This window comes from Physeter macrocephalus, chromosome 4 (assembly GCF_002837175.3).
Source record: "Physeter macrocephalus isolate SW-GA chromosome 4, ASM283717v5, whole genome shotgun sequence".
In the NCBI taxonomy this organism is placed as follows: Eukaryota; Metazoa; Chordata; class Mammalia; order Artiodactyla; family Physeteridae; genus Physeter; species Physeter macrocephalus.
The window spans coordinates 101,050,668-101,073,837 of NC_041217.1; the positions used below are offsets into that span (position 1 = coordinate 101,050,668).

At 34.4% G+C, this 23,170-nt stretch overlaps 1 protein-coding gene across 8 annotated transcripts in view; it reads left to right on the forward strand.

Moving 5' to 3' along the window:
• Positions 1 to 23,170, forward strand: part of ARHGAP29 (Rho GTPase activating protein 29) — a 76,691-nt gene that overhangs the window by 15,397 nt on the left and 38,124 nt on the right. For 6 of the 8 annotated variants that reach the window (XM_055084443.1, XM_055084447.1, XM_055084448.1 and 3 more), the window contains exons 2-4: positions 1,952 to 2,188; positions 4,688 to 4,726; positions 15,909 to 16,043. In XM_055084443.1, the coding sequence (XP_054940418.1) occupies positions 1,984 to 2,188; positions 4,688 to 4,726; positions 15,909 to 16,043 (379 nt within the window). In that variant the 5' untranslated portion in view covers positions 1,952 to 1,983. The remainder of the gene's footprint in view (positions 1 to 1,951; positions 2,189 to 4,687; positions 4,727 to 15,908; positions 16,044 to 23,170) is intronic. The other 2 variants (XM_055084446.1, XM_024119627.3) reach the window with 1 other exon arrangement.

The following is a 23,170-nucleotide window of genomic DNA, read 5'->3' on the forward strand; positions in this document are numbered from 1 at the left end:
AAAAGTATAAGATGGTATAAAGCATGTAAAGGAGATTCTGTTCTAGTTTGGTGGTGGTGTTGGTGGTTATGGGAGCAGGGGAGGTCCAGGAAGGTTTCTTTGAGGAAGTGATCTTTGAGCTGAGATCAGAATGAGTAAACAAAGAGGAAGGAGTAGTCCAGGCAAATGGAACTGCATATAGACAGACCCTGAGTGCAACAGTTGGTGTTTCTCAAGTTGTAGGGACAGGACCCATTATAAGTCTGAGACCAATTTGGTGGGTTGCAATCGGCTTTTTAAAAAATTAAATGGGATAGGAAAGAATACATCTGAGTACATCACCTGGCTCCTTAGCTAGAATCTGTTTTATGTTTACGCATTCCTACACACACACCACACACAAACATAATATACTTAATGTGTATACTGGCTCCACTGTGGGTCACGGTAAACAAATACTGTTGGAAAAATGAGAAAGAGGTGTGTGTGGCAGCAGTGTTGAAAGTGTTGAGTAGGAATTGTGACTCCAGACGACGTTGCAGAGGTAGGTAGGAGCCGGATCTCATGCTGAGCCTTGTAGTGCACGACAGCTTCTCACTTGTCTTTTGGAAGAGTTTTGAGCAGAGAAATGACATGATGAGATTCATGTTTTGAAAATGTACTCACTTACATTTGGAATGAGACAAGAATGGATGTGGAGAGATCATTAGGAAATTAGTAACAGCAGCTAGACTACTCCTTCCTCTTTGTTTAGTCATTCTGATCTCAGCTCAAACATTTGAAAAATGTTTTAATGATAATGCTTGAGCTAATTTAATTCCTCCAGTCATTTCCTTTTTGATTTCAAACAAAATTAGGACTTTTAATTCCAGATAGGTAAAAGGTAAGGATGAAGCAGAAACAAACTAAGATTTTCTTGAGTTCCAACTATGTGCCAGGTTTAGGTGTTTTAACATATGAAGTCCTTTAACTTTGTGTTCCCTTTTAATCTTCGTACAGCCTGTAAGCAAATTGTACAGGTCACACATTTAGGAAGTATTCAGTAACGATTCAATTGTCAACCTTTCTCATAACAAAGATTGTGTTTTTATTATACCACCTTGAAATTACCAAAAATATTGCTCCAGTAATCATACATTTATTTGTTCAACCAATCCAGGTGTGTCAGATTAGTGGACATCTTTAGAACTTGTTTTCAGCAGAGAAATGTTCTTGATGAAAGGTGATAATCCAGAATATGTGTGTGTGTGTGTGTGTGTGTGTGTGTGTGTGTGTGTGTATGAGTATGCATTATTATTGAGAACATACTGTACTTGAATTTCTTTTATGTGTTGGACACTTCTATACCATTGTCTCTTTTAATGCTTACAATAATCTCATGAGGTAGGTATTGTCAGGATGTTACTTCCATTTTATAAATGAGTTTACCAAAGTGAGGAGATTAACAGCTTGTCAGGTCACGCATAGTAAGTGATGGAGGGGGATTTTGAAAACAGGTCTTTCTTTTTTCAGAGCTCATATATCACCTTTATTTTTGAAGGTGATGTCATGGAGGGAGAATATTTTCTTCCACTAATTGACATTTCAGAATAACTTTTACAGTTTAAAAAATTCTGTACCTTAGGAGTTAAGAGGAAGTTTATTAAGAGCATGGGTTTTGGTGACAAGGCAGATGTGGGTTTAAGTACCAGTTCATTTATCAGCTGAGAGCTTAAACAAATTATTTAACCTCCAAACCTCAGGTTCCTAACTTGTGAAATGAAGAGAATAGTAGCTTGCATATCATAGAGTTGTCAAGATTATTGGCACTTAATAAATGGAAGTTGCTTTATCAGTAATACAGGGTTTGTTGTTGTTGTTATTGTTTTAAATAGAATATTGAGGCGGGCTTTGGGCTATTTGTGAAAATCTAGTATAATGTCCCCTGATTAATGTAGTATTTGTGTTTCTCTCTTTTTCTCACCCCCTTAAGGAGTTCCGTTTTTTTGACTGTTATATGAAAGGATGATTGCTCACAAACAGAAAAAGACAAAGAAGAAACGTGTCTTGTCAACAGGCCAGCTCTCTACTGATGTTACAACTTCTGAAATGGGGCTCAAGTCCATAAATTCCAACTCCATTTTGGATCCTGATTACATCAAGGAGTTGGTGAATGATATCAGGAAGTTCTCCCATGTGTTACTATATTTGAAAGAAGCTATTCTTTCAGGTTCGTCAACTCTTTTCTCTTAGCATTCTTACTGAATAGTTTGTAAAATTTTAAATGCCAGCTTAGCTACAGATAAGTGTATACACAGTAGTAGCAACAGGGTATTCTGCTTTAGTTATTCTTTTTTTGGTCAAATGTTTGATGTTTACAGTGTAAAGTATTTTATAATCAGATACAGTGCAATACATAGATACATAGTAGAAACTTTGGTAAGTGAGGGAACAAGAATACAAAAAAAAATTCATTCTTCAGTTCTTAGAAGTTGGACCCATTTGACATGGGAGATTTTTAGATAATTGGAATTTTAGCCTCCTTGTTAATGGTAACACAGTGCACTGATTGGTCTTTAGTAAGCAGACTGATGTTTTTAATTTACATTGTTGACACTTCTGCCTAGATTCAGTTTTCTATATTGTTCCTAAAAGAATCTAAAATCACTGATTTGAGTCAATTTCTTCCTCAAAAATCAAACTTAATTCTGTTTTCCTCTTCTCTTCCTCAATTAAGAGATAATCACAGAATTTATTCTCTGTCTAGTTAGAAATGGATAATGGAGCATGAGACTTGATTCTCCTGAAGTAAAGAGCTATATGTATTTGTACTCCCTGACTTGATCTTAGTACTTAAGTCTTTCAACTTTCCGTGCCTCTTTTATATCTAATTTTGATGGCAATGGTAATTAATAATCATACAGTTCCTGTTCTTTTGTAATAAGTAGCAGTTCAGTCCATATTCATAAAGGTATGTCTGGATGTAGAAAAATGAAGATTCCTAGTGTTACTTATATGAGACCTTCTGAAGCTTCATAGACATTTATAAGATTTCCATAAATATTTTCTGTGTTTATAAATTAGATACTCATTTTCTGGCATGCGTTCTGAAAAACAGAAACTGCAACTATGTCTTCTATTTGTCCTAAATGCTGCTTTTAGGAGTTTATTTCTAACCTAATTGTAATTTTCAAGTTGAAATGCCCAAAATACCTGGACTTGAATTGTAGCCTCAAAATTTTAGTATTTGAATTTTCCTTAAAATGACAATCACATAAGTCATTCTTTTGACACTATATGTATGTTTTTAGAAAAGAATTTACCTACACTTCTGTTCATTTTAATAGCTTGAGTTTGAAGTCTAATTATGGATAATTAAATGGTAATAAAGTTATCTTGTTAATGTGGAAAGATATTCTAAATACATTAAGCATTATACTGGTAACAGATTCATTACTAAAATGACACATCTGCCATTTATTTAAAGAAGCATACCTTTGTAATAAAGACTTGTTCTTAACTGAGTTACTTGTTTTAAATTTGTTTTTTAATTTACATATGGTAAAATTTACTCTTTTTGTTGTAGCTGGGTTAATTTTGAATTTGTAATTTAAAATGATGTATTAATTATTAACAAATCATTTACTTCACTTTAGGGTAAAATCTGATTTTATTTAATGTATCAATAAAAATAGGTTTTCATTAATATAAATAAGATTTTTAGTTAGGATATCTGTTTGTTTTTATTTGTTTTCCATAGGAGATTTATATCATTTGAAATCCTCATCTCGCATATTTATCCCTTGTTTCACAGATTTAAAATGATGGTAATTTAAAACAAGTTGGACCCACTCCTTATCTCCACAATTTTTTTATATGAGTTTTAATTTGTGAGTAAACAGTTCATAGGTTAGGAAGAAACAGGACTGAAAACTGATCCTAAGTGAGAAGAAAAGAGAAAATTGGTAATAAGTATAAGACAGCAAAAGGAGATTACCTTTTGAGGTAAAAGGGTGTGTGTGGAAATATATATATATATATATATATATATATATTTTAGGAGTGTGTCTGTACTTGTCTCCTTGTTTTATTTAATTTATTATTTGTTTTTAGACCTTTTATTTTATATTGGAGTATAGCCAATTAACAATGTTGTGATAGTTCCAGGTGCACAGAAATGTGACTCAAGGAAATATATTTTTTACAGAAATGTAATATTAAAAATCCAAAAGGATGTTATTCTTTTAATAAGAAAACCAGTACTTCATAATTTAAGACTTGATTATGTTGCTAATAATAAAAAAACTTGCCGTTTATGATTGGTAAATTAATTAAAAAATGTGAAAACCATCTTTTGGGTAACCAACTCTCATTAGTAGGCAGTGGCCAGAGTATTTTCATTAATTTATCTTTGGATTGATTTTAATGCTTGGTTCTTCAGTCAGAGTTAAAAGGATTTATGTATGCCATCTCAGAGTAAATCTTGGATTTAACAATAATTTGTTTTCTCTGTCTTTGCATCATTGTTATCAAAATCTGGAAATATATTCTTTAGTTTATTTGAATTGATAGAACCTTTTTTGTTTGTTGTTTTTCTTAAGGGAGTATGTTAAACATATAAATTAACCTCATTATAGATGACAAGAAATGCTACATAATAATATGCTTCTTTAATTTTGCTCATGATTTTCAGCTTGTTAGAGTATCATACTATTTATTTATTTAATAGAATTATTACAACAATCACATGAGATCTTCAGGAAAACAGGTAAAAAGTTTAAATTCTATAACTATTTAAGGTGGTGTTATTATATATGTTACTGGACATAGATATAGGCCATGCTTTTGTCTCTGGGTATTGAGAAATATCCCTGGACTTCTGCTGTTCTTTAGTACCAGCATAGCTGTAAACTGTGGCCACTGTTTTTATTTTGGAGTGAGGGATCTTTGTCAATATTGTGTCAGTGGCCTTGCCAGTATTTTGTCTTTTGCCTCCTTAAAAGAAGGAAGCCAAATTTTTGGTATTGTTTGTTACTTTTCAATTCATGTCAGTTGGCTGTTAAAAAGCTAAAAAGTTAGCTTTTAAGAATATAGACTGTTGGGGCTTCCCTGGTGGCGCAGTGGTTGAGAGTCCGCCTGCCGATGCAGGGGACACGGGTTCGTGCCCCAGTCCGGGAGGATCCCACATGCCGCGGAGCGGCTAGGCCCGTGAGCCATGGCCGCTGAACCTGCGCGTCCAGAGCCTGAGCCCCGCAACGGGAGAGGCCACAACAGTGAGAGGCCCGCGTAACGCAAAAAAAAAAAAAAAAAAAAAAAGAATATAGACTGTGGGTATACTAATCACCTTTTGATGTTATCTGAATACCATTTTCTTTATGTACTTTACCTGTCATGAGGCAATGATGTGCAAAATCACTTGACTACTGCTTCAAGTGTTAAATCATGTTGTTGAGACTAGGCTTAGGTTAATAGCTTTGTGATAGGTTTATAGCCACATTTCCCTTTCCTAAACTAGTTACAGAGATGATATATAATTGTATATGGTGCTTCACATTTTACAGAGTACTTTCACATACAAATGGTGTTTAATCATGCAATCCCCACAAAGGCAGGTACTTTTAGACTTGTTTCACAGGTGAGTTGTATGTATAATTTAAATTATGTGATTTCATCAACCTCTTATTGCTGATAAATAGTGGTTTCATTTGGAACCCAGAGGTCATGAATGCAGAATGGTGTGTTCTTTTCTTGCTATCTCAGCTGCTTCACGTGGCAGGTACTATAAAAACACTGCTCAGTTTTCATTATTTCATTAACCAATTCTGTTTTCCATGGGGTTTATCTCGACCTGCACTATCCAATATGGTAGCCTCTAGACATATGGCTATTTAAATTTAATTAAAATTTAAAATGCAGCTCAGTTGCAGTACCACGTTTCAAGAGCTTATTTGCCACCTCTGGTTAGTGGCTACCATTTTGGATGGTGAAGTTATAAAAATTACCATCATTACAGAGATTTCTATCAGACAGTGATGGTATAGACATTTGGCTTTTATCAATCTTGAGAATATTGAGATGAATTTTTGAGCTATAAGTATTTTTGATTTGTATAGCATGAAAAGAAAACCTAGAAAAAGTTGTTATTAGAGCAAATTAAAGAAAATTTTACCTAGAAATGGGAACTCTTGGAATCTATTTGGAATTTCCCTCAAATTGCCTTTGGAATGTTTAGCTTTCATGCCGTTCTTTGATTTGAACTAGCAGATCACTTTCCAAGCATTTTATACAAGTTGGTGAGATTGGTAGTAAGGAATGGCAGAAAGAGCTCAGGAAAGAGAATCACACAATCTAGGTCCTAGGCCTAGTTCTGCTATTAACTAGTTTTGGAATATGGCTTAAGTCATTTAATAATTTGTTAAGAATGAGGCGCTTATACCAAATGCTATTGATTTTATAATTCTGTGATCCAAAAATTGATTGGAGTTGGAAATTCTACGTTGTTCGGAATACTGACAATTCAGGGCTGAAGAAAACAGCTAAGTATTTGTTTTCAAACTATATAATGCATTTTAGAGGACATTTGCCTCCCACCAGTCTGTAGGATTTTTTTCTTTTTTTTTTTTTGGTACGTGGGCCTCTCACCGCTGTGGCCTCTCCCGTTGCGGAGCACAGGCTCCGGACACGCAGGCTCAGCGGCCATGGCTCAGAGTCCCAGCCGCTCCACGGCATGTGGGATCCTCCCGGACCGGGGCACGAACCCGTGTCCCCTGCATCAGCAGGCGGACTCCCAACCACTGCGCCACCAGGGAGGCCCTTTAGGATTTTTTAATGTGAATTTTATGATAACTTTCTTAAGTGTGGGTGTATGAAATTTTCCCAAGTGAGAACGTGAAGCTCGTATTGCAGTAGGTGTTGATGAACTGATTAGAGCAAATTAGTGTCTACCAAAGAACTCTTTGCCCCCGGCAGATTTAAGATATGTATGCACTGTCTCTACTGTTTTGTTTTTTTTTTAATAATTAATTATTTTGGCTGCATTGGGTCTTCGTTGCTGCGCACGGGCTTTCTCTAGTTGCGGCGAGCAGAGGCTGCTCTTCGTTGCGGTGCGCGGGCTTCTCACTGCAGTGGCTTCTCTTGTTGCGGAGCACAGGCTCTTGGTGCACGGGCTTCAGTAGTTGTGGCTCGCGGGCTCTAGAGCGCAGGCTCAGTAGTTGTGGCACACGAGCTTAGTTGCTCTGTGGCATGTGGGATCTTCCCGGACCAGGGCCCGAACCTGTGCCCCCTGCATTGGCAGGCAGATTCTTAACCATTGTGCCACCAAGGAAGTCCTCTACTGTTTTTATTTACAAAAAGTGGAGAGCTTAATGTGGGAGATCAGAGGACTATGAACATGCTTACTTTGATAGGGTAAGTGATAGTTTGTTGATTCTCTGTCTACTACTTATTTCCAGGAGGAGATTACCCTGTAGTCTTATATAAGTAGCAGATGTGGAATTTGAAGTTTTAGATCTCCATCTAGTGTCATTAAGGTGCATTATGAATAATTACAGCGCAAAATTTTCATCTTATGTTAAAATGCTGAAGGCACGCAATTATGCATATGTCCTTTGTATTTAAATATAACACTGCAGATTAATGTATGTGCAGTCTAAGTACCAGTTCAGGTTTATGGTTGCTGCCCTGAGAAATAATGTGTTCTGAATTCCAAAGAACACATTCATAAATGTTCTTCTAGTTTATACAGTAATCTTAAACTCTCTCTTTGTGACATACCTTCCCATTCCCAGGTGGAACACCAAGCGTGGAAGTTCAAAATCTGGGAATTTGAAAAGTGCAAGGCTTTTAATTCAGCTAGAAAGAGTAGTGCAAATTGCTTAATTTGTCTGGTACTCAATGCTTGGCAGTGTCCATTGCCATTATAACATATATTTGAAGAAAAATTGGCAGTTAGTCTAATACTTCTTGTAGCTTTTTGATTATGTAACACTATTTTTTAAATGGATTTTAATAAAAGTTTACTGTTGTGACAGTGGTGGCTTGTTTTTCTGTTTTGTTTTTTAAATAGGCTGAAAGGAAGATTAAACTTTATCATCAGTTTTAGATGAACTAGTTAAGTTCTCTCATTATTAAAAATGATTTCTAATTTGAGTGTATCACTTTTAATTTGTAAAAATGTAACTGATCTCTTAAGTGATAGCTTTTGAGGAATTCTGGGTCCTAAATTTGACAGAACTATAGTCAGAAGTGGTATATTAACTTTCTAAAGCAAATTTTATTGAAAGAAGGAATTAAGTAAAAATTTTAATGTCATTAAATATTATGTTCTGTTGTGAGAGGGAAGTTCTGTATAAATTTTCAAAGTCTTAATTGAAATCCTGTCTTATGGATTACTCCAGTTTTTTTCCAGAGTAAATGAATATACAGGAGGATGTGTAAATTTATTTAGGCAAATTCCAGTGAGTATTAATTTTACCATTGTTGACTATTACTTAACTTTCACTCTCTATAGTGTGTAAGATATTTTGTGAAATATTGGAAACGTTAAGTTGCTAGTCTCAGATATGTCCTCCTGCTATGTTTTTTAAGAAGTAAACCTCTCTAGAAGTGATTTCCAATGGTTACCGTTTAGGAAAAGCTAATATGAATGTTAGTAGTTTATGGCTTAGTGCCTAGAAGGTACAAAATGAATCCTTGAGGAATGAAGTGTGAAATACAGGTAGCTCATTTATTACACATGTGTCAGCTCTTAGGAGATAGCTTTCCTCTTCTGCCCTTACCTAGAATGGCTTATATAATGTTACCATTTACGGTAGTTAACTGGCATATTTGATTGGAAGTTAAAGCCTGTTAAATCACAGATTGCAGAGTATACCTGTCATTAAGCTATAACTTCTTTAACGATGTTAAAGTTCTAGAGCCAGAATCCTGAGGTGGAATCCTCATTCTGCCACTGTTTGTATATAGCCCTGGGCCAGTTACTTGTATTCTCTGCCTCAGTTTCACGTCTGCTAAAAGGAGATAATAGTACCTACATTATTGAGTTGTGAAAATTAAATGAGTTCATAATTCATTTATATAAGGCTCATAGAAAAGTGTTTTAAAATGTCAGCTATTATTATTTTTACAATCCCCAAGTGGCTGGATAACAAAAGCTGCACTTTAGGCTTCATTTTGTCCTGTAAATTCAGAAGTCATTACAGAAAAAAAAAAAAGTGAGTTTCCTAGTGATAAGTTCTGAAACTTTTTCCTTCCTTCTGGTTTTCATTGCTTTCCCAGAGGGGTTAAGCTGAACAAGACTGATTTTTAAAATTATTGTCATTTTTTTTTAAATCAAGGAAAACACCGTAGTTTTTTCATTTATTTACATAAGCATTTCCATGAAGTGTTTGCAATATAAACACTGCGGTATTGTGTTAATGCATGAGAACCAAAAAGTGGAACTGGCTAATCTGTTCTCACTTGATAAGCTGAATGAAGCAGAAAATAAATGGCACAAATGAATGAAACAATAAATTAAAATTCAGATTACCATATAGGGATGGTAGATAAACAAGCAAACATTGGGATACAGGAGTTTTACTCTTCTATATAACTGGTGTTAAGACTGGTTGAACATTATAATATTTGCATATATAATACCTTTGTAGTATAGATTGAATTATTACATTTACAACATGGCCACTATAAAACTTAAAAATTATCTGGTAATTATATGACTAAATTAAATACTATAACTTGATAGGTATAGAAATATTTTTGTAAAATATACTCTTAATTATGATTTTATTTCTAAGTAATTTACTAATTTAGACTTTACATATAAAATTAAATTGAAATAACTTTAATTTCTCTTTTTCATCAGCCAAAATATTGTGGGACCATACTGTAATTTGTTACTGAGTGTAATTCTATGTGAGGCAATTCTGTTTTCAAAGGTATTCAGTTTGAATGGTTTACAGATTTAATAGTAATAATAGTTTACATATATTAAGACTATAAAGCAGTTTCATTTCTGTTAATTTATTTGATATTCACAACTGTTTTACTGATGATGAATCTGAGGTCAGAGAAACTGAGAGTTTTATTTATGGTCATTTCAAGCAAGTGGCAGATCAAACATTGGAATTCAGATTTCTTGCTTTAAATCTATTGTTTTCTACCACACCAATCAGCCACTTACCTTTCTTCTGTATTAGGGAAGAACAATTACTCTCCCTTTTGCTTTGCTCATTGCTGCTGCTGTTGATGTGGGGATATTGAGTGTTGGTGAAGGAGCTGCCTAAATTTAAAACTTTCTGAAAAAAAAAAGTTCATGAGGCTTTTGCTTCATAAAAATAATTTGAGGTAGCTTTATTCTACTATAAGAAAATAGAACATTGGAACATTTTTACCACTCATAAAACATAATTAAGGGCTTGCTATTTTATAAAGTCCCAGCTGAAGTATTATCAGAATATACTGATGTCCTAGTAGTTGACTCATCTATTCAAATACATAGGAGAATTTATGAATCTTTGTAATTAACGCTTGTTAAATTTAGCTGTCTTGTTCATTTCTGTTGATTTATAGGCTTCAGAGATGTGTTCAATCACAGAAAATTGGACTTATTTATAGGGTAATTTGAGATACTTCTGAAATTTCTTACTAAATAACTCAGTTATTGTTTTCTAGTATTTTGCTTTGAAACAACTTCAATATCTGTTTATAAGGGCTTCCTTGTAGGAAAAAAAGAATTTCAAATTGGTAAAACATTTATGTTGATAATTATTGGAATGTTCTGCAGTGATTTTAAAGAAAAATTATAGCAGCAATCCTCAGGACCCGTTATGCTGTTAAAAATTATTGAGAATCCAGAAAAGTTTTTGTTTTTGTGGGCTGTATCTGTTACTATTTACTGTGTTAGAAATTAAAACTAGGAACATTGAAAAATATATAATAATATGTTTTAAAAACATACAAAAACACTATAATAATTTTGAAATATGTTTATTCTACATAGTTAATTTCCTTGACTCTGAGAAGACCAGGATTTATTAACTTGGTTTATTTAGGCATTTAAACCATTAGTATTTTGTAGTTCTTGCTTAATAACCAACCCTAATTTTGAATATTGATGTTGTTGACACACAAAAATCAAGCTCTTTTGTCCTGAGACCTCAAAATAAGACAAAGTATTTTTACTTAGTATTTCCTAAGTATGTTAGTATCTGTAGATTTTATTGTGAAACATCAGTAGGGGATAGAAATGACTGGCTTTCCTTTCTCTCTCTCTCTTTTTTTTTTGGCCACGCTGTGCGGGATCTTAGTTCCCCAACCAGAGATTGAACTTGGGCTCCCAGCAGTGAAAGCGCAGAGTCGTAACCACTGGACTACCAGAAAATTCCCACCTTTCTCTTTTTTAAGACAAACGTAGATTAGGCTTCAGAAAGAGTATGGCACAATAAGACATTAGATTCAGCCTTGGTTTTGACAAGTAGGCAGAAGTATTACCTTCAAATAGCTTTATTTAGTTTTATATATATATATATATATATATATATATACACACACTATATATATAAAACAAAGGATAGACTTTGCAATGCAAAACTGGAAAACTGGAAAAAATATTTATATTATTTTTTATAGGTATTCAAATTATATTATTGTCCCAGAAGTTTCTTTCATTTCGAAGCTACGTGATTCTATTTCAGACCTAACCTATGTTGTTAACCTATTTCTACTTCTGTATAAACTAAAAAAAATAGCTGCCAACATTTATGGAGGGCTTACTATGTTCCAGCCACTGTTCCAAGTGCTTTATGTGTTTTAACTCATTTAGTCCCACAACCCTATGAAGTAGCTACCAATATCTTCTTTTTTTTTAATAGATGAGGCACAGAGAGGTTAAGTAACTTGCCCAAGGTTTATCAGCCATGGAGATGGAATTCAAATTCAGGCAATCTTTTTCTAGAAACTATGCTTTTAACCAACCACTAAGCTGTATTGCCTCAGCTAAGTAAACCGACCAAACTAATATCCACAGTGATAAAACAGACAAAATAGATAGTGATCATTTAATTAAGATAATTCTTGAAATTACATGCTTACATTTTCCTTAGGAATTAAAAAATTATAAATGAATTTTTAAATTATAAAAGTAATATATGTTTCTGGGAAAAATTCCAACAGTACATAAAATTTCTAAAATCTTTTGTCCATTTCTATTTCATTTATTAAATAGACTATTTTTAGTACAGTTTTAGATTTGCAGTAACATTGAGAAAATAGTACAGAGAGTTCCCATATACTCCTACACCCAGTTTCCTCTATTTGTTAACATCTTACATTAGTATGGTACATCTGTTAGAGTTAATGAACCAATATTTGATAATAATGATACATTATTATTAATTAAAGCCCATAGTTTATTCAGATTTCTATAAATTGTTTCTAATGTCCTTTTTCTCTTCCAGAATTGTATCATATTACATTTAATTGTCGTGTCTCCTTAAGCTCTCCTTAGTTATGACAGTTTCTCAAACTTTCCTTATTTTTGATGACCTTGACAGTTTTAAGGAGTACTGGTCAGGTATTCTGTAGGATGCGCATTTTTTTTTTTTTTTTTTTTGGCTGTCTTGGGTTTTCGTTGTTGCACGCGGCCTTTACTCTAGTTATGGCGAGCAGGGGCTACTCTTCGTTGTGGTACGGTGGCTTCTCTTGTTGCGGAGCGCGGACTCAGTAATTGTGGCTTGCGGGCTCTAGAGCACAGGCTCAGTAGTTGTGGTGCCCGGGCTTAGTTGCTCCATGGCATGTGACAGCAGCATGTGAGATCTTCCCAGGCCAGGGCTTGAACCTATGTCCCCTGCATTGGCAGGTGGATTCTTAACCACTGCGCCACCAGGGAAGTCCCGGATGCGCCTTGATTAGAATTTGTCTGATGTTTTTCTTATGGTTAGACTGGGGTTATGGGATACTGAGAAGAAGCTAACAGATGTAAAGTGACATATTTCTTATGTCATTATCAAGAGTACATGATTTATCACTATTAATGGTGACCTTGATCACCTGTCATAAGTAGTTGTCAAGTTTGTTTACTTTAATCCTTTCGTCCCCCTTTCCATGTTGTACTCTTTGGAAGGAAGTCACTGTGCACATGCTTCACCTCCTTGAGGACAAAATATCTATATAAATTATTTGGAATTCTTTTATACAAGAGAGTTGTCTCTTTCCTTCCATTTATTAATTTATTCAGACATTTATTTGTATCAGTATGGACTCATGGATATTTACTTTATACTTTGAGTTATAATCCAGTGCTACATTTAAAATTTATTGCTCAAATTTTTCCACCTTTGGCCATTGAGGGGTCTTTCAGTTGGTTCCTGTGCACCCTTGGCATACCCTCTTCAATGTGAGGGGTTTTTTTTTTTAAGCTCTTAATTTCTGGCATTACAAGATGCTCCTAACTCATCTTGTGTATTTCCTGACACAGTCCTAGAACCAGCCATTTCTCTAAGGAGCCCTGGTTCCTTTTATTGGAGAATGGTATTAGAAGCCAAGATCAGGGTGCTAGGTATGTTTGTTGCTACTGGGGCATCATTTCTTTTAGGCCCTCTCACCTGATGAAGAAAAGAAATATATGTATGTGTACTAACCTGTGTATATACACACATCTATAAATATTTCTAGTCATCTATATCTATGTTAAGCTAAATACGAATTCTTACGGAAGTATCCAACTCTGATCTATCACCACATGGATCATTATAGCCTCCTCTCCCTGCTTATTTGTAAATATCCATTCCAACAGTGAGATTCCTGGCTCCCACCATCCAGTTACCTAGTTGTTCACTTCCAGGATACATGTATAGCAATATCAACATTTTTAACCTGAATCTTCATTGAAAACACTTTATCAACTAGAATACAGTGCTTATGTGCATTTCCTTTGCCTTTAATCTTATAGACTCCAGTCATTTCCAAAGCTGCTTAAGCCAGCACCTAATTGCCTGTGTTTCTTTTTCTATTATTAAAATTTTTGGATGAATGAGTGGGATTTTTTCCTGAAGGCACTCTGTTCTCTCTCCTTCCATCACTACCTGAACTATTCTTTCTTTACCCCTTCCTGGGATACTCTTTGCCCTAATATACCCAGCTCCCCACCTTGCACTCACCTTGCCTGCTCCTCTTATACTACTTATTTCTCTCTTTTGATAATGCTGTTAATGAATGGAATATTTGATAGATGATAGTAGAATTACTTGTTTTTGTTTTTTATCCTATAGACTATTTTTCTTTCTAGTGATTATCTTTTAGCATTTCTGGAAAAAAAATTGCATAATTATAAAACACTTTTAAAAACTTTTTGATTGTTTTTTAAGCTGTTTCAATAGGGAGACAGTATTAAGAGCTTAGCTTCTAGAATTATGCTCTCTGGGTTCAAATTCTGACTTGGTAAACTTAGGTTTGCCTCAGTTTTCTCATCTGTACAATGGAGATTTAAAAAATCATCTACTTAATAGAATTGATGTGAAAATTAAATGAGATAATAGGTTTTAAGTGCTTTTAACAGTGCCTAGTACATAGGAAGCACTTAATAAATGTGCCATTGTTAAACACTAGTGCTATGTGTAAGGTTATAGAAATGAACATGACATCAGAGTATTGTATTTCAGGTGGTTGTCTTTTCAAACTTTTGAGGATTACTTCAGAGTTTTTTAAAAAATTATTTTATTTATTTCTTTATTTTTGGCTGCGTTGGATCTTTGTTGCGGCACGTGGACTCTTCATTGTGGTGTGCGGGCTCTTCGTTGCAGTGTGTGGGTTTGTCTCTAGTTGTGGCGTGCGGGCTCAGTAGTTGTGGTGTGTGGGCTTAGTTGCCCCACGACATGTGGGTATCTTAGTTCCCCGACCAGGAGTTGAACTCACGTCCCCTGCGTTGGGAGGCGGATTGTTTACCACTGGACCACTGGGCAAGTCCCTACTTCAGGGGTTTTACAGGTTAGGGTGACTATACTTTCCGGTTTGCCTGGGATGGTGATCCAGGGATATGCCTGTTTGCTGGCATGATTATGAGTAGTACCCACCTTTTCTCTTGCTAGAGTATTTTGGTTTGGAAGATAAATTATATGGTCACCTTATTTCCAGGGGTTATAAAACGTTGTCTGTGTCCCTCTGACCAGGGCTGCTGTAAATGGGTAGAGCAGACTAGGGCTAGGCAGGTAGCGACTGGGAAAGAAGCACACCTAAGAAAGCAGTACTGCTCTGTTTCAGCTGCTTGTGGCCAAGGAGGATGTGGGCCTGGTATAACCAGATTTTGATTTTTCAAGAGTACGCATAAATCTGGAGCTTTTGTAATGATCCCCCAATTTTTCATCATTGGCAATTAGTTCAATTTTTCTAAAAAGTACAAAATTTCATTGAACCATATAAAGATCTATGCATTTTATTGTATGTAAATTATATCACAGTTTTAAAGATGTGCAGGTCAGGTGGTGGTCCTTATATATATGCCTGTGAGTTGCTCATTTCTAATATCTGATAATAACTTAATGCAGAGAGTCAATTCTTATGTAGAAACTTAACATGTAAGTGCTATTTAATATTAATATATCAGGCATTATAGGGCTTTAACTCTGTTACCATATATATTAAAAAGTATATTATAGTAAAAACTGTAAGACAGGAAAAACTTGTAAAGTTGCCTCAAGGGAAATCTGGAGAGCACATTTATACTGAGAAAACTGAAAAAGGTAGTGCTAAGTTGACCATGACTGTGAGTGACTTTGAAATCTTTAATGGATTAAAATGATTATGGATTTTTGAAGGCTAAATAAATTACATATAATTGCAGTAGTGAAAATAAAAGTGAACATACAGTAGGCAAAAGTTGTGGAGCCACTGCTTCTACCTGAAATGTGCTTCAAAAGGTTGATTTAACAAATTAAAAAAAATTTTTTTTTCTTAAGACTGTTTTAAAGAAGTCATTCATATACGTCTGGACGAGCTTCTTCGTGTTTTAAAGTCTGTAATGAATAAACATCAGAACCTCAATTCTGTTGATCTTCAAAATGCTGCAGAAATGCTTGCTGCAAAAGTGAAAGGTAAGAAAGATAATATTAACAGTGGGTTGGCATGGGCAAAAAGGATCCAGGTGATACATTTTCATTTATAATGATTATAGAACCATCTCTCTTGGCATCTATATGATGTGTATCAGTAGGAGTTATATACACTTTGGTATTTAAATATCTCCACTAATTCACACCTAAAACTCTCTTTCTTTTAAAAATTAAAACTTTATTTGGCAGGAAACACTCTAAAAATGCTAACTGAAATGAACTAAACAACTGATGTTTACAATTTTTGAGTTTTTTGAAAGAATGTATCCTCTTTTGAAGTAGGTTATTAGGGTACAAAAAGTCTTTGTTATCTGAGGACAGTTGGTGCTGGAAAATGGCCATTTGTAGTGATTCCACTTAAAGGAGGGAAACAAATGGAGAAAAAGAAGACTTAACTGGGACCTTATTTTCAAATGTGGAAAAATGAAACTAAAATTGGAAAATGTTTATCATATATGTCTATGTATATGTGTATATATATGTGTGTGTGTATATTACATGTGCTAAAAGAAGTAAGAATTGGGACATTATCCTTTGATGAAATGATTTGCCACCAAAAATTGTTAGAATCTGTTATCCTAGGCTGCATTATATAAAGATTGAGGGTGAAGATTGTATAAATATCGAGAAGAATGTGACTGGAACCAGGGAGTTCAGTTAGGAGATTGTTAGAAATAATGGGCTAGATGAGGGTTAATAGTCTGATTTAAGGCAGAAGCTGGGGTGTGGTAGTCGTGGAATGTGCTTGTCACAGAAGAGGGGATGGCTGTTGAAGAAACATAGGACAGGTTGAACGTTAGGGATTAAGTTGAAGTTTGGAGTTGAGCACGTGGACTTGAGTGTTGTTGGTCTATGGGTGGTGATGGAAGAGGATGACACCAACTCAGAGTGTGCAGACTAAGTAGAGGACTGAGTGTGAGATCCCAGGGACAGAGAGAAGATAGAGGAACCTGAGAGACACTAAAGAAATAGGGAGATGATCTGGAGAAAGATGTTATGGAATTTTAAAAGTGTCATATTCTAGGAAGTGATTGTCAGTGTTAAATGTCAATCTGATAGGTAATATGAATTAAAATGTTTAACAAAAATGAGTCACCATGGGTTGAGTAAGGAAACGAAAGGCTTCTTTGGGGAGAGGGATTACCTGTCCTGAGTCTCAAAGGTCAGGTGGGCATTAACCGGGTTAGAGTGGGGATTGGCACTGTGATAAAGGGTGCTTGTATGAGGACTCTGGATGTGAAGAACAGGATGTGATTGATGAGCATACTCATATGTAGAGAGGGCAAAGGGCAAGTGTCAAGGGGATGAGGCAGGAAGAGAAAATAAAAACCTTGTCAATAAAATATAGTCCATATACTTAAGAACTGCCTTCCCTACTTTTTATGTAGATTAATCATGTTTGCATGGTTCTCTTTTCTGTATTTCAAGCACTGAAAAAAATGTAGATGGCTTCAAAATGGATAGCTTCTGTTGTGACTCTTAAAAATGCTTAGTAACCAAATTTGTTTTAAAATAGATTGTTTGTAAGTGCAATTTAACTTAAGTTAGGGAAATTTGTGTCTGTAGATAGTAAAATTTCCATGCTTGGAAATAGCGACCACAGTTCATTCAATTGTTGTCAGTAGCTATTGTGTACAGTCAGGATGTCCTGGGGAAGGAGTGTGTCTGTTGATGTCCACATTCCAGAAACAGACTTGAAGAAAGTGGCCTCTCAGCTGCCTTATAGATCTTTTTTTCTTTGAGGTAAAGCAATCTTTTGAGTATTATTTCCCTCTAAGACTGTCTTTACCCTTGGAATTGTTGATACGATTTTACTTTTTTGTTGGATGAAATTTAAAAAATTACTTCATTGTTGGGGAACTTACTCTGTTTCAGTAGGACTCCATGATGCTAGAAAACTTTAAAAATTGTGTTTTCTTTGGTGTAAGTTTAAGTTTTTAAATAACCCCCCTATCTTATTGTTGAGGCCATGTAAAAATATCATTGATACCCCAAATGAAAAATATTCAGTAACCTGGAAAATTGATGTCAAATTGGAGCTTATTTAATTCTTTCATTGAATGGTAATTTTGTTTTCAAACCCTGGAAAGGCAAGGGGGAGGTAGAAACCATTTTTGAATGTCTATCTTGTGGCAATCTAAATGTTTTGCATACGCTGTCTACTTTCATGTTTTCAAAAAACTTACCAAGGTACATTTTTACTTCTATATTAAGGAGGAAAACTTTAAAACGATTGTATATTATGATCAGAAAGCTGTCAGGAATGTGATCATTTTGTCTTAACCTCCTAATTACATTTAAAAAACAGTGGTAACCTGACTTGCTTTGGAGATCTTGCAAGTGTCAGATGCATTTCGCAAATATACCAAACCATTAAAAAATAACATATACAGAGTAATAACTTTAGATCAGGGAGGTATAATCTTATTTGTGCTGCTGCAGGTTTGAATGCATGAAATCTATCCACTTCCTATGCATGATAAGAATTAGCGCATTGGAATAAAATTGGAATCTTTTAACATCTCTTATTTTTTATTTTAAATGTAGAATTTACCTTTTAATAACTTTAGAAGAAGAATCCTTAGCTTTTCCCCATTCATTCTAATAGTGATTTGTATTTCCTGTGTCTCCTCTTGTTTCCAAGCAGGAAGTTCAGTCTTACAAAATATTTGCAATATGGTAAGAGAGATACAGCTTATTTATGAAGTAGATGAAGGCATCGTAGCACTCAGTAATTTATTGTGTACTTAGTATTTGTGTTTTCATCATTTAGAAGTATTCTGGTAAATCTTATTTGTAATATAATTTAAAAGGACCATTTTTAAGGTTTTTCATGATTTGTATTTTGCCCTATATTTAAAAATTGGAAACAGAAAAATAAGCTTTAATTATGCATCCAAAATTGTAGGTGCCTCATGTTTTCTTTCTGTTTTGAAACTTAATTTTTTAATAGGCAATTCATTCACGTGATTCATAGTACAAATGGTATAAAAGAGTATTCAAACAGTGAAGTGTCTTTCTACCTCAGACCTTAGCCACCATTCCTTTCCCTAGATAAGCAACAACTATTACTGGTTTTTTGTGTATCTTTCCAGAGACATTATACACATATAGAAGCAAACACAATATGTTCTCTTCACACAAAGGGTAGCATTCTGCTCCTTGCTCATTGTTCTGAGTTATCTGTATATAAAAAGTCGTCTTCTTTTGTTGTTATTTGTTTTGTTTTTTCAGAGCTGCATGATAATCCATTATACTGATGTACTATAATTAATTTAACCAGTTCACTACTAATAGATGTTTGGATTGTTTCCAGTTTTTTTTGGTTACAAACAGTGCTTCAATGAATAACCCTGTATATTCCTAGGTGGGTAGTTACTGGAACAGAGCGCATGTGCATTTATATTTTGTATATTGCTAAACGCCCTCTGTAGAGGTTCTGTCCTTCTGATAGCCATGCTGAAGAAGCTGATTTCCTACCCCTTTGCCAACAAAGCTGGTTATCAAACTTTGTTATCCAATCTGATAGTAAAAACTGGTATCTCAGTATAGATTTGATTTGCATTTGCCTCATTTTGAGTACAGTTGAGTGTCTTTTAATATGTTGCAGAGTCATTTGCACATCCTTTTATGTGACTTGACTGTTTATTCATTTTTTTTCTTGATAGTTGGTCTTTTTTTAGTATTGATCTGTAGAAACTTCATATAAGTGAAATTAGCCCTTAATCTTTGATATAAGTAGCAGATTTTCTTTAGTTTGTTTTTTTATCTTTTGATTTGCTTATGGTATTTTGTTTTATTTTGCATTTCTATCTCAATCTTTTGTGTGCATTTTGTATGCTTTTTGAGTATTAGAGAAGGACTTCCCTGCTTGGAGATTATAGTAGCGTTCTCTACTGTTTTTTCTTCTAATGTTTTCATGGTGCTATTTATTAAATTTAAATCTGTGATACATTCTAGAGTATCTATGTTTCTAGCTAATTTATTGAATAATTCATATTTTCCCCATTGGTTTGAGATGCCATCTTTATCATAAACACACTAAATTGTCACATATATTTATTTCTGGACCTTATTCTGTCTCCTTGATTTGTTATTTATGTGCCAGTACCATACTGTCTTCATTGTGGTTTTATAGTATGTTTTAGTGTCTGGTTGGGGTAGCTTCTCTTTCCATTACTCTTTTTGGTCAGGATTTTATTTTTCCATCAAGATTTTTGAATTGGCTTGTCTAGTTCCAAAAAATACCTATTGGTATTTTGAGGGTGATTTGAGTTAAATATGTAAATTTATAAATGAATTTATAGTTAAGTTTATGAATGTATAAATTATAGTTAATTTATAATTAAATTTATAAATAAAATTAAGGAGAATTTATTTACTTAGTATTTCTGTCTGAGAATATAGTATGCATTTAAGTTCTTCAGGTTGTCTTTTTTTGTTTCTCAGAAGCAATGTGAAGTTTTCAGATTATAAATCTTGTAGCTTTTGTTTTGTTTTTCTCCCGAAGGAATTTTCCCTGTGCAAATGGTGAAAATTTTCTTCCATTATATCTTTTAATTCGGTTGTTTTCAAACTTTGGCTTTTGATTTATGACATCAAGTTAGTGAACTGTAACCAGCATTTTAAAATATGAAAGAGAATGGAAAAGAAAAATCAGAGTGTAACACTCATCGTATAAGACTTAAGGATGTTTCAGAGACTTTGTCGGTGTTATGTAACTGATAAATATTATGTGTATATGATATACTTGGTCATGATGTGATATGTATTTCTTACCGAAGGTTGTGGTAAAACTGTTTGAAAGTTGCTGTTCTAATAGGTTATATGTATGAAAGCTATTCATGTGTTTTCTTAAAGAGATACTAAATGTGTCTTAGTGCTCATTGTTGTGACTTAATAGGGAACCGAAGGGAGACAATTATTTAAACTTTAAGCAAAATCTTGATTTGATTTCGAAGGTCAGCTAGTAGAGGGGAGAGAGTGGAGACAGAGAGGCCACTTAGCAGGTTGTTAAATAGTCCAAACTAGAAGTAAAATATGGCCTTTGAACTAAGTCAGTGTCAACGGGAATGGAAAGAAAGAAAAATAAGTTAAGAGGCATTTTGGAAGCAAAACTAATGAGCTAAGGAATGTACGGAAGAGAGTAGGCTTGAGGGGCAGAGTAGACAGGAAGAGATGAGAGTTCAGTTTAGTACGTGTTGAGATTGCAGTGCTGGTGGGTAAAGATTGGGAAATGGGAGGAATGTATCAAACAGACCATCAGAAATATGGGTCTGGAGCTCAGAGGGTAAAACTAGACAGTTAGTTTAAGGATTCATTCCCTTAAAGGTATTGAAAGTGGATGAGATTCTCTGGGGGTAATGTATAGAGAAGAAGGCCAAGATGAGAACTGCCGGCTGAGTGGAAACAACTGTATGAAGCACAGATCAGATGTAGAATATGGGGGTGCTCATATTTACTAAATACCAAGCACTGTACCCTAGGTGTTTTACATTTGTTTTCTCAGTTGTTCTTTTCAGTAACACGCCATTTTACATATGGGGAAATTGAAGTTAGGTGATGTATCCAGAGTAACACAGGAAGTGGTAAGGGTCAGATTTAAACTCAGGTTTGAAACTCTGAAGCCTTGCATTTTCTAGTTGCTATAATGTATTGCTTCTAAGCAAAATGCTTCAAGATAGAAGGAAATGGTTAATATTTGTATTAATAATAGCTGACATAATATATTGAGGATGTACTTACTGTATGCTGGATGCTGTTAAGCTCTTTACATGGATTACCCATTAATCTTCACAGCAAATTATTATTATATCAATTCCCATTTTGCAGATAAGAAAGCTGGGACATAGAGTGATTTGTCCAAGGTTGCATATGTATGAAGTGGAGAGCTGTTCAGAGTTGCAGAGTTGTGAAGTAGGATGAAAACTTAGAAGGAAAAAGACTTCCAAGTTTGATTAAAACAGTTGGAGGTTATTGTTGACAGTGTTGTTCAGTGGTATTGAGTGAAAATAACTAACATTTATTGAGCATTTTCTATGTAACAAGCTCTGTTCTAAGTTCATTAAATCTTCACAGTGTTTCTCAAAATACATATTATTATCCCCATTGTATAAATGAGGAAACTGAAGAACAGAGCAGTTAAGTTACTTAACCTCGTTAAGAGGAAGATTTAGGATTTAACCTAGGCAGACTGGCTTTGGAACCCATCCTTTTAACCAGGGGTGCACAAACTACTACCAGTGGGCCAAATCTGGCCTGCTGCCTGTTTCTGTAAATAAAGTTTTATTGGAAACAACTACTCTTATTTGTTTATGTTTGGCTACTTTATACAGAGTTGAATAGTTGCAACAGATTGTGTGGGCTGAAAAGTCTAAAATATTCACTATCTAGCCCTTTACAGAAAAAGTTTTCCAACCCCTGCTAACGATTAAACTGGATGAAAAGCCAAATCCTGGTGAATTGTCATTATCTGTTTATAAAGTTTTAGCAGTAAAGAAATGCTGAATTAGATAGGATGGTAGCTTTAAGGAGAAATATGGTAAATTTAATTTTTTTCCTGTAGAAAAGATTTGGGTATGTTGTTAGTAGCATGAGAAAAAATGTCAGTTGGTAGGAGTTAGTGAAGTTATGAGGGAGGAGTAATGGTGGTATAGGGTTTTGGAGAATGCGGGAGCGAATGGGAAAATTTATTATTGGAAAGGAGCCAAAGACTTTTCTTTGAAACACTGGACAGGAGCAAAAAAATGAAAGGATATTAGAAGTATAGAGCTGTTTTGAAGTAGAGGCAAGGGCTGTAATAGGAATTTTCATTAGATGGCTGTAACCTCATTTGAGTAGGGATGAAGATAGCGATTGAAGATGGTTCAAATAATTGTCTTTTTACTATTTACAATTATTTCACTACTTACAGTTATCTCCCAGTCATGTTTAGTGCTTTGAAAAATATATTTATAGGAAAAGAAGAATAATTATAGAATTTTTTAAAGTGTTATAACGTATTTTTTTCTTTAAAGTCTAACAGGTTAAAGTTGGGAAATAGGAGTAGGTTTTACATTTTTGCTGGTATTACATTATAAATTACATTTAAAGTCTGCTTTCAAGTGCAG